General features: G+C 38.8%; 1 protein-coding gene across 1 annotated transcript in view; it reads right to left on the minus strand.

Moving 5' to 3' along the window:
- The window catches only part of ITIH5 (inter-alpha-trypsin inhibitor heavy chain 5), a 55,356-nt gene extending 37,362 nt beyond the window's left edge, over nucleotides 1-17,994 (minus strand). Inside the window, exons 1-5 of the mRNA XM_075208592.1 lie at nucleotides 17,764-17,994; nucleotides 10,470-10,514; nucleotides 9,555-9,718; nucleotides 8,789-8,887; nucleotides 7,223-7,467 (exon numbers count right to left, since the gene is read on the minus strand). Of these exons, the coding sequence (XP_075064693.1) occupies nucleotides 7,223-7,467; nucleotides 8,789-8,887; nucleotides 9,555-9,718; nucleotides 10,470-10,514; nucleotides 17,764-17,883 (673 nt within the window). The 5' untranslated portion in view covers nucleotides 17,884-17,994. The remainder of the gene's footprint in view (nucleotides 1-7,222; nucleotides 7,468-8,788; nucleotides 8,888-9,554; nucleotides 9,719-10,469; nucleotides 10,515-17,763) is intronic.
- Nucleotides 17,995-18,744: the final 750 nt, after the last annotated feature.

Below are 18,744 nucleotides of genomic sequence, written 5' to 3' on the forward strand. Positions count from 1 at the left end.
CACGATTTCTACCAGAGGATGACGCAGGAAAACCCCAACTGACTTATGAACAATGATTAGTAAGTAAGGGATACAGACACCTGATTGGGAAAGCACCACCTGGCACATGTACAAGGACCTAACGTAATTGGATAATGCTGGTGGGCTTACCAAAACATGACAGACAAGGATAAAAGCCACTGACCCCTGTATTGCTAAAAATTTGCTTCTAACTGTAAATGAGGTCCAATGTGGCATCACTTAACATAATGAATTACACAGTTAGCATACAGGGCACTAATAATTAATTAATAAGTCATTTCACAAGCCTGTCAATAATTCAACCATTTAACTATTATCTATTAGCTAACTCTGGTGAGCTTACTCAGCATATTCATGTATCTGCAGGCGCACACCTTCTGCTAGCTAACAGAATACAAATGAATTACATATATACAGGGACGCCGAGGGGAGGAGGAGGCAGGTACAAGGTACCAGGGCCGGGATCTTTCTGGAGGCCCTGGCATGCCTGTGTAGTGGGAGAAGCCACCAACCTGGTGTGGCGATGCCCCCTTTGGTGGCTATGGCAGTCGCCCCAATAAATTGCCGTAGCAGGCCCTAAATTTCACTTGGCGGCCCTGCATATATGCACAATATGGAAATATGAAATACAATGAGCTTATATGCTAGGATACCATTGACCCGGACCACATGAAGAGGGTCATGAAAGTATTACTGATCCGAGTGCACGTTGTGTTACAATTAAACAGTAGTTGAACAGGAGACCTGGGGGTAAATGTATCAAGCTGAGAGTTTTCCGGCGGGTTTGAAAAACCAATCAGATTCTAACTATCATTTATTTAGTACATTCTACAAAATGACAGCTAGAATCTGATTGGTTGCTATAGGCAACATCTCCACTTTTTCAAACCCGCCGGAAAACTCTCAGCTTGATACATTTACCACCTGGACACTGGTGGACACCTTCTGTATAGTGATGTGATAAAAAATAATGTAACCAAGGAACAGTGCCTAAAATGTCAAGTAAATTATGTTGAATCTGTTTTATTTTTACAAGGGATCGCTACACACAACATGTAAAAGCACAATGCTGCACGTCAGTGGTACTTTCGGATAGCCTCTTTTTTTATTTATTTTTTACAGTAAGTGGTACATTATTCTTTTAAAATACACAAGTTTCTATTTGAAACAAAGCAAGTTATTTGCATGAGGTGATCCGCACATCCAGATATCTTTTGCCCTCACATACTTGTTGCATTATGGAACCAAATGGTACTGTTCACCAAATTTGAAGTTATAATTTACAGGACTGACATCACTACTTTCCATATATTATTGATATTACTACTCCCCAAATATAAGAATATATATTATAGGATATATGTTATAAATTCATGTCACTTGCATATTAGAAACTTAGTCATAATGCAGTACCTAATGTAATCAGAGATATTACAAGTCACATAGGGACTCTGTGATTATATAAAAGCACAAGGCCACTTTTCATATTACTAGAATAAAATAATTATAAATGAGGACATCCAAACTCACTGTTCATACAAATATTTTTACAGGGGTTTTTATATATTTTAACATTCATCTTATATTATATAAATATCTTCAAGCCCATGGCTGTTCTTCATGGGTGTGGTCTGAGGGTGGGGGGGGGGAAGTCATGCAGAGCTTCCAGCACAGGAGACAACTTTTTTTTATAATTGATTGATGGTACTCACATTACCCCCCTCCAATATTACTGAAAATGCCATGGACAGACATGGTTAGCGGCAGCACATATCATGGGGGTGCCAAAGCTCCCGTTGAGCTGGCTTCTATGGCTCTCGGCACCAAACTTGCAAAAAAATATTCAAATTCAAAGTCGGTTTAATAATTATACATAATTACATAATTGCACCATGCAGATCATAACGTCACCTCTAGTGAAGCCCATTCCTGTGTTTATTTATTAATCCAAATATGTGGAATTAGCTAAGCAATATTTGCTAATGTGAATATTTTCATAATTGTCCATGTCCAGCTTTCTTTTTCAAAATAAATACTATTATAAGGTATGTAGTCTATAAAAGATAAGAAATAACTGACTAGTGAGATCTGTAATCTTCTTCCACCTGTTCATTGTTTGCAAAAAGAAAGTTATGGTTTCCATTGCTATAGCAACATAACAATACGTAATTGAGGGGTTTTCTCTACACCCAGGTGTCATTTTTTTGGGAGGCCAGGAATTTCCGTGAATCATATGTTGTTGGAGGAAATGGTCTATTGTTATAATTTCCAGATAAACATTTATGCACAGCACAAGGATAAATGATTGACGTGTTTCCGGGTGTTAATTAGTTTTCCTGGTATGTTTGTTGAATATTGGTAATTGAAATATATATCAATACATGAATGTGATGTGTGTTTCATTAAAGATGACCTATCTATAAATTGATGCATACATATAGTGAATGTGTATATTGTATTTATGTATTTTCACCCCCTTTGGCATTTTTCACATTGTTATTCTTGTGGAATCAAAATGGATAACATAAACGATAACATTGCTGGTTTCAAATAACCTTTTCTTAGATTTGCTTTGAATGTCATCTTATCAAACTGGGTGAATACTAATATTAAGCAAATATTGCGTTTTTTATTTGTATTTTTCAATTTAAAAAAACTTAATTTAACATTAGAATATTCTTTGTTGATCAGTATTAAGGTATATATTTATCTTTTCTTATAATCTTATTGACTACAGATTTTGAAATATATTACATAAACTGTTATATATGGAATGTTCATATTGCTCAATAAAACAACATCAATAAATGATATATGATGGGGTCATCTACTAAAGGTTTATTTGTAGGAAAAGCAATAAAAATCACAATTATATACTATATACATATATATTGTCATTTCTGTAGGGTGTGGGATTTGTGAAAACGTATGTGTATAGTACAGTAGATTTTTATAGTCTAGTGATATATATATAAAGAAAAGGATTAATTATGTAGACCTGATAAGGGAAATGTTTTGCTGTATAATAGATTTAAAGAAAATGTTAAGTAGGTTGTCATATCTTAGGATGTTCTATTCAGAAGGTTATACATATGTCTTTACATTATGTGATTACATCCGGATTTATACTGGTCATTATATAACATAGTACTGGAGATATACATATTGTGAACAGTGTAAATCAGTTGAGGGATAGAAGTAAGATTGTTTAGAAGGGTTAAAGTTAGTTTATTGTTTTATTAACTAAAGAGAAGTGTATTGATTTAATGCACCTTAGTTTAATGAGGGACAAGGGAATTATGATAAATTATTGACTATATATAATGGGTACTGCTGTAAGAATTGAGCAAAGTAATGACTGAGCCAAGCTTGGTGTGGCCAGAGGGTTATCTTTTGGTTTTGCACAGCATCATAATCACTTTCAGACCTCAATCTAACTTTTCAATTTTATTTTTTTTACATTTTTGTTTGGGGAAGGAGCCGCATGTAATGACATTTGAACTGTAACAATGAAGTGACTGTCATATACTTGATTACCATAAGTCAACTGAACAACTGAAAGGAATAAAAAGGGAGTTTGAAGATCCTCTCACCAGACTTGTGAAACACTGACTGTTACAAGTAGAAATTTACTGTGTTCTGGTTGTGTAATAAAGCAATGGGAAGGATATTACCAGGTGTTGAAGACCACTACCACATTACTGAAGGTTGTGAAGAGACACTTGGATCCACTCTACCATTTGTAATAGCAACACCAAGCCATCAAAAGACCAAGCAGAAGAGGGAAAAATACTTCCACAGCTTGAGAATGTGTTCCAGGAAGTGAAAGATTGATTGGTGCAAGAAAAGCGAATCAGCAAAGAAGTTTTGTAGGCCATGAATTCCAGGTTTCTCTATTCTGGTGCTACCATTGCAGCAGCTAGTGTCCTCTACCAAGCCTGATCGAGTGCAAAACACAGAGGAAACGGATCAGGTTTTCCTAGTACTCAAGGAAAGTCTGACACGATCTCCTGCTTTGGGAATACTAGATTATGGAAAGCCATTTGACCTATTCTGTACGGAAAGTGCTGATTTTACGTCAGGAGTCCTCACACAACGATATGGCGATGGTAACAGACCTTTAGCCTACTACAGTGCAAAATTAGTTACTCATTCCCTGATCACCTGTTTAAAGACAGTAGTGACAGCTGCTCTTCTAGTAGAGAGGAGCAAAGTTGTAGTATTGAATCATGATTTTACGCTACACACACCTCATGCAGTGTTTGCACTTTTAAATTCAGCTCAAATAAGACAGGTCTCATCTGCTAGATACACCAAGTGGTAACTTGCCCATATGGAACCAGCAAACATCATTAAAAGATGTAACACGTTGAATCCTCCAAATTTCATACTATATGTGCCACATAAGGCACAAAGGGTGGAGGGTGATGTTAGAGCAAATACGCATGACTGTATCTAAATCAGAGTTTCACGGTGAGACATGGCATTAGCGACATCCCTTTAGTTGATGCAGACTTACCATTCTACACTGACAGGAGCTTTCACAGACAGATACAGGAGACTTGTGCACTAGATATATTGTAGTAGATGACAGAGGCACCATAGAGGCCAAACCATTAGGACCGCCACATTTGGCACCAGTTGCAGAACTAATAGCACTTGAAAGAGCCTGTGAGTTAGTTGAAGGGAAAGCTGTAAACATGTACACTAATTCCAGGTGCGCCTTTGAAGTGGTCTATGACTTTGGGTCCCTGTGGCGCCTGAGAAACTGCAGCAGGCACATCCATAGCAGATGCACAACACATACAAGGACAGCTGACAGCCATACAGTTTCCACATGTGGTAGCTGTCATCAAATGCCAAGCACACGCACACACACTACATACACACACAACACCGACACCAGTCTTCATGGGTAACAGAACAGCAGATGAGGCTGCAAAAAGATCGGCAGCTTCACCTGTGATTCTAAACATAGAGACTGACAACGAAACACAAACTAACTAATCGTAATGCAATAAATGTGTTTCCAACAGGAAAGGCAAGCTGGAAGTTGAAGGGATGTGGACAGGATGCGATGGACTTATTGAAAGATAGAACAGGTAGGCCAAAAGCATACTTTCCGAGCTTAGCAGAAGTGCCACACAGGTTGACATATCTGGGCAACGACGGTATGTGTAGATTAGTTAATGTGTATTGGTATGCTCCTGGATTTTTCTCCCATGCTGGTAAAAAAGCTGCTTTGTGCATTAATTGTCTTAGAAAGAACACAGGGAAGGCTATAGCTACTGATCCATCCCACACATTACCTAGTGCAAGGAGTTTATAATTGGGCTGCATCTGGTCACATACTTTGTTTGTAAGGACCAGGGCACTGTTTTGTTGTAATTGTAGCTAGCACTAGTGTGGGAAGAACATACCAGTCTGGTAGACAGCTTTGTGGGTGGACTGTCTTGTGTCGCCCCTGTTTCTAGATGCTGATCCCAAAATTGAGATGACCATCAAGAGGAGGTAGCGATTACCCGGTGAGAATAATTTTTCCATTTTTCCTCTTTCTGTTAGTGGGGGCCTCACCAGTACAGCGATGAATAGGGTATTCGGGCGGGATACTTCCCTGTCCCGAATATCCGTAGTTCCACACTCAGGACCAGACCAAACTGAGGTGTCAGCGATAGGAGTAGAGTGAAGTGCCTCTCCTCTTGGCAATCACCTCGGACACCTCCTTTCCTTCCATCCTGCATCCCTGCCCTTCAGTAACCTGTCTGGTTTCTTCCCTAGACTGAAGTGGAGAGTCATGCTGACAGGTCCACATGAATGGTAGGTGGAATGATCGTGGACAAGTTTGGAACTTTGTGTGCGTCTGTCCATTCCCAGCAGGCGTTAATGGAATTTTCGTAGAGCTCATGATGCTGCTTTTTCTGCAGTGGGGGAAAAGTTAGTAGGTTGGTTCTTATGGTTAAATACTATAAATTGGTTCTCAGGGTTTGATTATTGGGTGAAATAACTCATGTCAGCTATTGGTAAGCTTCTTATTCTTATATTTAGTGTCCTGTTAGTAATTTTTACAGGTGTGTTCCTGCTGTGTTGAAGTGTGGAAAAAGAGTAACCATGGTAACAACTAAATATAATACCACTGATATATGGCTATGGTACTGATGAGAGCTACCAAAATGAAAACAGGGGACCTACATTATGATCCCACATTAAAGCGTATGATCTGATAGTTGATATAGATGGTAGGCTGTTAAAGGTACATTTTTTAAAAAAAGGTCTAATCAGTCTGAATTGTGTATAAATTGTTTCCCCTGTGTCCAATGCGATTGCAGTTCGACAAAACTAGCGTTTTCATCTCACCTCTGATGTGGTTGCATGTGATTGATTCATAGCGGCAAGATGTAACCACATCACTTGCTGTATTAATATCACTGTTCCATCATATTCCCATAGATATTCACTTTTGCAGTAGACTATGCATAAGCATTTCTAATGATGACAAGGCTTGCAGTCTTCAATGAGGTCTTAGGACAATGAAAATTGTTCTCCCATTGAATTTGGTATTTACTCAAAAACAATCAATACCAAAGTTATACTAACTTAGACATTAGGGGGCAGATTCAATTGACCGCGATGTTCCTGGGAACATCGCGTCCTCACTTTATTACCGTCTGTACAGTAAAAAGTACCGCTTACTTTTGCTCACCCCAATGGGGCAGTACTTTCGCTAAAAAAAATCGCAGCGCAGTGTGTCACGGCCATTCCAGGACACAACGCAGCAATGGTTTTTTAGAATTGAACCTGCCCCTGAATATACTTAAGCTGTATTCATATTCATTTACTGAGTCTTTGTCCAGATTCAACACTACCTTGGGATGTTAAACAATCTCTATTGCCTCATATTATTCTACATTGAAAATTGCACTTGGTTAGTACACAATTGTCATGTGCTAAATTCACTGGTTCTTATCCTAAAATTGTAACAATGACCTGTGTGCCTGAAACTGATGACATTAATATAATTTATGACCATACAATTATATTTCCCTTTTTTCTGTATCTGATTATTATTGTAAAATCTGTTAGGTATGTGATCCCTCGCATCTTAATAAATCAAATCGGACAATCACTTATTTAAATCTCTAATAGTCCCTTTTGCAATGTTTAAACTGATTGGTCACTATGAAGACAGATTAGCAGTACTCACCGGTATTTTTACTTTTCTGCCTGTTGTTCTGAAGAGGGAGAACCTCTAAGAAGGTAATCCCGGATGTCTCTAAAATGGTGATCTCCACCAATAGTAAGCCCACTAACTGCTGTGGCCGCACACTGATCGCATGCTCATACATCCCAAGACGTCTTTGCAACAGCTCTTCATACATCAGCAGAAAAACGGCTTTGTTTCTTCCTGGGATAGTCGCTGTTGCATTAAATGTTTCCATTCCATTCTCCCTTCATACAAATCATAGAGGCATGATATGAAGAAACTTGTTAAAATGAATTTTAACCTATATAATGCTACAAGTTATTTGAAAACTCAATTCACACTCATGAAAGTGATAAATAGGAATTCTATACTAACTTACAGTTCTACAATGCCCGTCACAATCGGCACTATGCCATACAATCATAACATTGATAATGGAAATGCTTTGATTTGTCTATTTTAAAAAGGGATACAATAGGGTAAATATATTACTGCTAATGGGAACTTGTTTAATATCACAGTCAGGAATCCTTATTTACGAACTGCTTTTGTTTTCTCAAATGTGCTTTTCTGCCCACCAATTTAAATGTGTATGTATAATCCCGCTCCTTGAACCTGCCCCTGTATAAGGATCTCCTTTTGTGGGTTTGTGGATCCACCTGAAAATCATGTCACTTTACTATACAACCCTCTACCATTTTAGGACTTTTAAATGAATTATGAAAGGAAAGGTACTATCTTTTTATATATATATATATATATATATATATATATATATATATATGGCACCTTTATAACATATGGTGCATTCCTGTAAATATGTGCCAAAACATGCAAAATGTGTACTATGGATAGTATAGGACACGACTCAATCTTTGCCGGTAAAGAAGACTTGGACAGATAAAAGTCCTTTTGAGTGGGGAAAGTTACAATGTAGCCTCCCAGACATCAGGGCATGCCCTCTAAGTGCTCTGCCCTCCCATCTCTTATCTAATTTAAATAATCTCATTCCGCAAAACAAATCTAATTTTTGCACATTGGTGCATAAGTATACTCAGCAGCCTGATCCAATTCAAGCAATCTGACGAACTACTCTCATTTAATGGTGCAATACTTTGCGCCCCTGAATATGGCACCATAGTGCTTTCCAGAAAAACTTGCATATTTGTGCAAAAATAGGCATGTGGCTTCAAACAGCATTTTGCCTGCACTTTGCACTTGTAAATTACCCTTACTGACTGGGGAATGTGTGATGGACTTTTACAGAAATATGTCATAGTGCAGTGGGCAATGATTTTCTTATTAAACTGAGCTGTCCTGATATTCAAGAAAAGGCAAAACAGTACAGTTCACCAAATTTTTGCAAGAAAGTACAGTTCACACTTCTCTTCAATATATACTTATTTATGGGTGGTCTAAATCCACTTCATATACATCCTATACATACATTTCTATAAAGCATTATCTTTTTCATTAAGCAATTTGAATGAAGTGCTATATTAGTTCACATCCTTTAATTGCATTGTTGCCAAGAGGCTGGTCTATATTAATAAAGTAAATTCTTACCCTCTGTCACCAATAATTTTATCACGGTCTTGTATATTGTTATCTTCATTCTTCTTTCTCCATGTAACTTCACTGTAATAAGTCCTGCCTCCAATAATCCTGCAATTCATATGTCACCATTAGTATTAGTTAATGAATATCACTTGATGACAACAGAGACTTGCAGTTTTCTGTTTTAAGTAGAATGCAATTGTCCCTTGTTAACAATAGGCTTAATTTACAGCTGACAACAAACAATAATTGACTATTCTTATATAACTGTCTAGAAATGAATTGTATAGCATACTTGTAAAAGATTATTGAACAGGATTTTGTGCTGTTCAATTCACACCTGATGCCAGGTCAATGACGTGGTGGCAGGTAGCAGGCAATATACTCATTCCCATATGAAGCCTGTCTACAGGGGGCGGACTTCATATGCAGCTATTTGTTAGATACACCCTGCTAAAAACTAAATCTAACCAATGATTGCAGATCGCTTAACCTTATAGTCTTCTATGATACAAATAGTGGTCATGTCCTTTAATTTAGTGTGGAAAATGCTCCCGTACTGAACTTTGCTGATATCCTTTATATATTTGGATATTCCAAATATGTCCCCTTTGTCTCTTCTTTGCACTAAGCTGCACATATTAAGCTAAACTGTGCCTTAAGCTCTACACCGCTTTGTAGCTGATCTACCAACAACTGTCTGGATGCATGAGCCCTGAAATGGAACATATCTAACCCAGAAGGTGAACTGCTTGTCGTCCCAGTAGTTACTTACATGGTGAAGTTGGAGACAAAAGCAGCAGCTGGAATCTGCATCTGGAATACAACCTCCTTGGCCTCAGCTGCTCGATTTACCATGGTGCAGGACACAGCAGTAAATGCATAGCGTGATATAATGGTAGATTTCACAGTAAACTCAGCAACCAAGGGCTTGATTTCCTATGTAGAAGATTGTGTATCTTAATTCATTGTCACATAACCATTTAGCACAGGTGTACTCAGATTTTTGGCAGGTCCTACAAGCTCATTCTTTATTGGAGATAAGGTGCACTGTCCAAGGTCATTAAAAATGGTATTTCAAGCTCCAGACCTCAAACAAGTTTATTAGCATTAGGCCTGTATAATAATAATATCAGTTTTGAAATCCCGTGCAAAACTTTCTCAGGGAGATTCGATAGTCAGATCTTGAATATATAATATAAAACCTTGCATGACCCCCCAAAGACTGGAGATATTTTGTTATATCTTGGGAACACACAATATCCTCTCTCTCTATCTCAGACTTTGTAGTACCAGAATGACACAAAGATCCTTTGATATTTTTTAATGCAATTTGTGCAACCAAAAACATAAAGCAAAATACTTAAAAATGATTTATTTTTCAACTACCAGCCTTGGAGTTACATAGGTCTTGTATAAAGTTCTGGGCAAATCATTATTCTTACAGACAATCATCTTGTATCCATAGTATTACAGTGTGGCAGATGGTTGCTAAGGGTTCATATAAGATAAAACAATTAACACATTGTATTAATTGGTTTCAGATTATTTTGGCACCATTTTCTGAACTACAAATACATATATTGTATCCTCATAATTTGTCAATCATATTGATTCCTGAATAAATCAATTTGAAGGCAGACTGAACCGTTATGTATTATGAAAGAATAGGAATTCTAATAACACTCACTCTTCTTGACATATAAGGAATTTGTCTTGGAAATCGGGATCCAGCCTATGGTAAGAAAAAAACAAATCAAACATCTATTGTTCTGAATCATATTGGTTTAGAAATGGTTGCAGATTGAAACACAATGCATAAAAACACATTTTATCAAACATTGTAAGGGGGAATTCAATTCAGCCACGCTCAACGCGGCGTTAAATCTATTACCGTTAATACGGTAATTTTAACCCTGATTTCTGCTTGCGGCTCCCTAAGCTGCGAGAAAAAAGCAGCGTTAAAGATTACCATATTAACGGTAGGTAATAGTGCGCACTATTACAGTAATATCGGTAATAGTGCACAGGCCGTGTTACTTTCGGCAGTAACGCGGCCAAATGAATTCCCCCCTAAAAAGGAAAGTTGAAAGGGCTGCTCATAGCAACCAATCACATTCTAGCTATCACTTACCTAGTACAGTGATGGACAACCTTATCTACTTCAAGAGCCCTCCAACCTTTCAAAGGGCCAAATAGAGGGAGAGTACACTGCACTCCCTTCTCCTCCTCCCTTATGCAGCGTGACCTGTCTGCCTTGTGCAGAGGTCATGTGACACAGAAGTTGGCTGCCCCAGGTCTGCTTTATTCTGTGTTTAACAAAGCAGAGAATACGATCGGAAACAACTGACTGGGGATCCGCAGGTGAAGGCACAGCTGGACGCTGGTGCCTGTGGCCAACCACTGATCTAGTATATTCTAGAAAATTAAAGTTAGAATCTGATTGGTTGCTATGGTCAACAACATCACTTTTCCTTTTTAGAAATCTTCCACAGTATGTGTTCATAAAGGACACAATTTTGTTACCTGCCATCCCTGGTTAGGAGGCTCAATACTGATATATTGTATTTCAAATAATACTATATACATTAAGGGGCATATTCAATTAAACCACAACATTCCGGCTGTGCATTTTGTTTGCTATTACAGTACAGCAACATTGTGGATTTTCCTTTGCAACCCAGTAGGGGATGAAGGGAAATCCGCAATGTTGCGTTAACGCCAAGTGCCTTCTGTTCCGTACCGGAGGCACTTCACATTTAATTGAATATGCCCCTAAAAGTAGATAACAGCACTTTATTCTTCCTAATGTTGAAGAAGTGTCATCACTGTTAATATGGTATTTTTGTTTTGGACAATCCATTGCAGACTATACTAGTAACATTAAATGTAATAAAACAATGGAAACTCTGCACTGCCATATGTAACACAATACAACACACTAAAACGAAACAATTTCATATACTTCAGTTTTTCAATATGTTTGCAAACCATCTGGCATCCCCTCGCTTACTGAATTTGTGTGGGAGACAGTGTATTTTGGCAGGAATATGACTCAGCTGGAAGAGTAAATGAAGGGGTCAATCAAAATATAACCTCAAAATATGCCACACAGAATATAACCAAAAGAGATATATGCTAATCTAGTTTCTCTAAAAAAAATACATAACTTTATTAGGTTAGCATTGCAAAATTGTGTTTGATGCCATTGATAAAACACTGAACTTGTAGTGACCCAAAATTCTTTTTTATCCAAAAGAATTTTGGCCAAGCTAAGTACCATGCTTGGGACTCTAAACTCGGCAATAAAAAAAAGGGTTATTTGCTGTTTTATGACAACAGGGCATCTCTCAGTAATAAGTCATCAAGGTAAGGTGACAGAAAACAGGTCCTCAAGGTATGATGGTCGCTTTCATCAAAACTGGTCCACCAAACATGGTAAAAGGAGCATGCATACTCATCATCATCACCATTTATTTATATAGCTCCACTGATTCCGCAGCGCTGTACAGAGAACTCATTCATTTCAGTCCTTGCCTCATTGGAGCTTACAGTCTATATTCCCTAATATACACACACAGAGTGAGAGAGACAGACAGACTAGGGTCAATTTTGATAGCAACCAATTAACCTACCAGTATGTTTTTGGAGTGTGGGAGGAAACTAGGGCACCCAGAGGAAACCCACGCAAACACGGGGAGAACATACAAACTCCACACAGATAAGGCCATGGTCAATGACCCCATTGCTGTGAGGCAGAAGTGCTAACCACTAAGCCACTGTGCTGCCCAATAGTGCATAATTATACTAGCTAGGCTAGATCATGTCAGGCATCGTGAATATTGAAGCCATGAAGTGGCGTATTTGATAAATGTTATCCCGTGTATAAGAAAACATTTAAGGTGTCATGAAAGAAAAATCTTTAGTCCAGTTAACAACGGAAAGGGCATGAAAAAAGTCATCTAGTACATTTATTCGGAAGAGGTTAGACACATAGATGGTCTTTTTAAACAGGACAGACCATGGAGTTTCCTTGAACAGCAATTCTGTCACTTTCTATAAGGATCAAAGCATTTCCACCATATGTATCTTGTTGACATATTATGCAGTGCTGTACATTGAGGGCATCATGACACAAACAAATTGAAACCGAAGGCAAATATGGCCCTGTCCAAATTACAATCTAAGAGATATAATATCTATAGGCCTACGTAACACTGTCCTCTCCTAGTATTCCTCTTACCTCACCAACCGCTTCTTCTCAGTCTCTACTCATGATTCTACATCACTCCCTCTTCCCCTACCTGTTGGCGTTCCTCAAGGCTCCGTTCTTGGCCCCCTGCTTTTCTCCCTCTATACCTCCTCCCTTTTTGTCCACATCCATTCCTTTGGCCTCCAGTACCACCTTTATGCTGATGATACCCAAATTTATCTTTCATCCCCTGACCTCTTCCCATCCTTTCTGTCTCGTGCCTTCTCCTGTCTCTCAGCTATCTCATCTTGGATGTCCCAACGTTTCCTTAAACTCAATATTTCCAAGACGGAGCTTATAGTCTTCCCCCCTGCCAGGACCCTCCCACCTCCCCCCTCTCTATTTCTGTTAATAACATTACCCTCGTTTCTGTCCCCCAAGTCCGATGCCTTGGGGTCATCCTTAATTCCTCCCTCTCATTCAAGCCTCACATTTTGTCCATCTCAAAATCCTGCTACTTCCATCTTCGGAATATATCTAAGATACGTCCCTTTCTCACCACGGAAGCCACGAAAACCCTTGTTCACTCACTTGTTATCACTCGCCTTGACTACTGTAACCTCCTTCTCTCTGGCCTACCTGATTCTCGCCTTGACCCTCTTAAGTCTATCCTCAATGCTGCTGCCCGCCTCATTTTTCTCTCCCGCCGCTCTATATTTGCAGTCTCCCTCCAACAGTCACTACATTGGCTCCCCATACCCTACAGAATTAAATTTAAACTCCTCACCCTCACCTTTAAAGCTTTTAGTCAATCTTCCCCTCCCTACATCTCCAATCTCATCTCTACTTACACTCCTACCCGCCCTCTCCGCTCTGCCAGTGACCGCCGCCTCACTACTTCACTGATCACCTCCTCTCACTCTCGTCTTCAGGACTTTGCCCGGGCTGCTCCCCTGTGTGGAACGATCTTCCAAGTTCCATCAGGTTAACATCTACTCTCAAAGGCTTCAAGCGTGCCCTTAAGACTCATTTCTTTATACAAGTCTATCAGTCCTCCTCCTAACTTCCTTGTCCTGGCTCTCTCCCCCAGTTAGTACCCCCCTATTTGTGTCTCCCACTTCCCTTTAGGATGGTAGCTCTCATGAGCAGAGCCCTTTTTCCTTGTGTGTTCCTTATACTGTTCCTTCACCCTCTGTACCTCTTGGCCTGCTTCGCTAGCCTTGTTTTCCCTGTCTTCTTAAGCTTTGGCCTTCTTCTCGCTGATTTCTACCATTCCTTTCACTATCTGTCCCAGATATAATCTGATTTGCTTTACCCTGTCACCTGTGTTTTTATACATTTTTGTATCATGTTGTGTCTTGGTTCTGTTTTCTGTATATGTAATGTACGGCGCTGCGGACCCTTTGTGGCGCCTTATAAGTCAAAGATAATAATAATAATAATAATATCACCAATGCAGAAGATACCATAATTAATGAAAGCAGTAATTCCACAAAGCCTTTCTTTTCTCAACATAGCAAGTTAAGTACCTGTATAGAATCCATTATTTTTCTACAAATCATTATCTCCTTTTCTAAATCTCCTTGAAAGTCAGACAAGTATGGTGCCAGTTACACAGACACACACACAGACTCACAGCTCTCAGCATGTCATGTGATGGAAGAAGGGGTTGGATTTTACAGTGCATATAGCAGACAGAGCTCAGAGGGGCATTCTAATGTAATATACCATGTGACTGTGGTTGTCATGGTAATCACATGATACTGTGCAAACATTGTAGAATTACAAATTATTAATAGCAGTCAGAAAAAACAAACCAGTCATAACTTCATTTGAACATATCATCCATAACACAAAAGTGTGTATAAAAGTCTAAATGAATAAGACTGCTGTATTCTGCCACTATTTCAAAGTTCAAACATCTAACACAACTGCATATTTAAATAGCAATAACAACTAAATATACTAAATAACTGATATAGGTAGTCTTAGCAATATATCTAAATTTGCAGTAGTGGAACTCTTTTGTTTGTGTTACCATAAGAAGTGTGAGAGGCTGGATATGGTATTGTGAATTTATTGACCTTAGGCTATGAAAAGTTGTTGACCTCTCTTCCTATCTGGGAAATGCAGATATAAGCAGGAGATCTTAGTGCCTCCATGTTCAAATTCCCGAGTGCCTGTGGCATCTGTTCTCTACTTAACTACTATCAGTCCCAGCTCATCAAATATAACACAAAAAATAATAAATTATTAGCATATAAAATACTATCCTACAGTACATTTGCTTTCTGTACTGCAGTGTTTCCCAACTCCTTTCCTCACACCCCACTAACAGTTCAGATTTAAGGATATCTGTGCTTCGGTACAGGTGACTTAATTAGTATCTCAGTAATTTTCATTCGACCACCTGTTCTTAAAACAGCATTCACAAAGGCAATGTGTTTTTGTCATTAATTAACAAGTTAAATACCTTTTAAGCATGCATCAATTATTAATACGGCAAATCATTATCTCCTTATCAAAACCTCTCTTAAGATTACAAAATATGGCTGCCAGTGACACAGGCACAGGCTCACAGCTTTCTGCATGTCATGTGAAGGCAGCGGGATCATACTTGCCAACTTTTCCTCGTTGGCTTCAGGGAGATCCTGGGGGAGGTGGGTGTGCGGGGCGGGTTTGACGAATCACATCATTTTGGGTCTAAGATGACGCAATATTTGCATCATTAAGCCCCTCCCCCCACCCCTTATCTATTCCAGGGGCGAGAACCGGGATGTAGCCAGAAATGTGTGAGTCTCCCGGAAATTCCGGGAGAGTAGGCAACTATGCGTTAAAGAAAAGCAGCCAATGAATCTCTAGAGACTAAAGTGTCTTTTACATTTCTGTCTCCATTAGTGAAGTCATGTTTCTTACCTGTCAATTTTTAATTAAATTTTGGTCTCCATGAAAATGGCCACCTCCTTAGGCATCAATCCATGGACATAGGGCACAATTTCTGAACTGTGTCATCATGCCACAGATGGCGAAGCCAACCACCGCTTATACTGGCTCAGCATCAGGGAGAATGCCAGACTCTTCAGGGAGTTAGGGAGATCACCCCTATTTCAGGGAGTCTCCCTGACATTCATGGAGAGTTGGCAAGTATGAGCGGGATGATGAGAAGGAATGGGAGGATTTTACAATTCACAGAGCAGACAGATCTCAGAGAGGCGTTTCAAAACGCCTCTGCTCACTACATCATGTACCATGTACCATGTTACTGTGATTGCCATGGTAGCCCATGACACTGCAGAATAATAAATCACTAATAGCAGCCTGAAACATTGCAATTACCAACATATTTCTTATAACCTGCCACAGTGATTTATGTTAAAAACAAATCACACCCATTTTTTTCATAAGATTGCTGCTTTAATCATGGATATTCTTAAAGTCTGGACTGTTATGGGTAGCTTGAGCACTGCAGTTGGGAACCCCTGCTGCACTGAATAGATATGAAGCATAGGAGGATTGTTTTTGTAGGGAATGTATTATACATATTAGGTAATTTTATTAATAACAGAGAACCAGCCCATTATTGTTGCATGTAGTTGAAAAGCCAGTCATTGTTTTATTTGGGATATTACATGCAGTAAATCAGTCATAAGAATACTGTCCTTCTAGTCTCAGTAATGCAAATGCATGAGGAGTGTGAACTGTTAGTAGCAAATAATTATCAAAAACTGGCACAATGTTTGGGAAAACAGGACATATGAGAAAACAAGCAATAATGGCTAAAACAGTGTTAAGAGCTTTTGAAATCAAACTGTGAACATATGATTAATTGCATATGGTGGAGTGTTTAGGAATAGGGCAATGTCCACCAAACTCCAATATCTATCTTATGTACAGTACAGTGTCCAGACAAATCCAAGATATCAACCCCTTGTGGAAAAGTGGATTGTGGTGTGGTTTTTTCCCCACCAGATAATGGTCAACGAGATATATTTATCAAGCAGCAGTTAAAAAAAAAACACCCAATGGGCTTTGTTTTCAACAAAATTATCGTTTTAAAAAAGTGCATGTTGTTATGGGTTACTAACAACAGTTTGCAGAATATTTTTGGTCTGAATAGTACTGCACAATGGCAGAACCACCATGCATGCAGCTATTTTGGATTTAGTTATAGTGAGGTGACCCCATCTATCTTGGTGAAGCCCCATCACCATTCAGGAGGTGTAAGCACTACAACTATATAGCGTTCAGAAGGCAAGCAGCTGTAGTAGTACCCTAAAAACATGCAGATTTCTTTATTCACAGACTCTGATAATAATTCTGCAAGATAAATATAAATATATAGATATATATGTGTGTGTGTAATGTAAATAAATATGTGTCCCTTCAACATCAAACTGCGATGTGAAGAAAATACTTGTATCTCCTTTATTGTGGATTTACATGCTTATTTGAAATTCTTAATGTGTTTGTCTTAGAATCAAACTATAAACATAAAACATTATTCCAGTTAATTAAAAAACTTTTATCTAAAAACAAAGTTTAAAATAAAAAAATAATTGATACCTGACGTTTATGTCTAGCTGTCAGGGAGCTACTGACAGCTAGTCAAATATGAGTAATCTTATTTATATGTTTTACTATCACAGTACCTTTATTTGTATAGTAAGTTATGTTTGGCTTGTATAGCAAGATTAGCAGGAAGAAATAATGAATTGCTGATTTGCCTTCATCAACACTTCATAAAGATGACAAGCACGTAACAATGAGAAGTAACAGTGTATCCAGTACTCACTTTTTCCTCAGTGCCATTTGTCATTGAAAACTCCATTAAGTTGCTTTCAGTTATTTCAGATCCATGGTATCCCAGGGAGGGGGGAAAACAGAAACCAAAAAGTCCAAGGAGAAAGATCATGTTAAATCCTTTGGGTACAGTGATTCTCCTAGGAACGTTGACGTATGTTATTTCCAGCAGTGCTGGGACTGTACATGCAGAGTGGGAACCTGCCAGTCTGCAGCTGGCTGAGATGCCTCTGATACACTGGAGAAAGAGGGAGGCACAGTCCCACCCCTTCTGCACTTTACGAATGTCCTTTATAGTTTACACCAAACAGGCAGAGAGAGAACTGTATTAATGATGGCCCTGGAGTATCAAAACAGAAGCCTTTGCAAATTTTTGTACTGATGCTGTCATTTTTATATCCTTTATTTTGAAGTTTTTAAAAAAAATATCTGCTAATATTTATAGCAGCTATTATAACTGGTTCTGTTTTGGATTATTTTACTGAAATGTTTCAGATGCACAAGCATCCATCTCCTTTTAGGATTTGCAATGAAACCAGGGTTATAGTTATGAAATCAAGCCGTGTTTTGGAAGTTGTATTATAAGATTACAGGGCCGGACTGGGACTAAAAATCAGCCCTGGCATTTAAAGCACACGGGCCCACCTCTGTTGATGAGCAGGAAAAAAATGCGTGCTGCAGCGCAGTGGCGGTGCAGCCAAGGGCGTAGCTACAATATGTTGGGGGCGTGTTCAAAATGGTGCGTTGATACATACATTATAATAAAACATTACATTTATCAGACCCTCCCCATCCACATTACGCCACCCCTCCGAATACATTATGACACCCCCAGCCCACTGTACTTATCTATGCTTCTGATGCTGCTGACATTCCTGTAGAGTGAGCAGTGAAGCTCTTAGTCTCACAAGATTAATAAATCTCATGAGACTTAGAGCTCCTCGGCTTGCTCTGCAGCCTGTGTCCTGCCCTG

The sequence above is a fragment of the Mixophyes fleayi genome, chromosome 4 (genome assembly GCF_038048845.1).
Source record: "Mixophyes fleayi isolate aMixFle1 chromosome 4, aMixFle1.hap1, whole genome shotgun sequence".
Taxonomy (NCBI): domain Eukaryota; kingdom Metazoa; phylum Chordata; class Amphibia; order Anura; family Limnodynastidae; genus Mixophyes; species Mixophyes fleayi.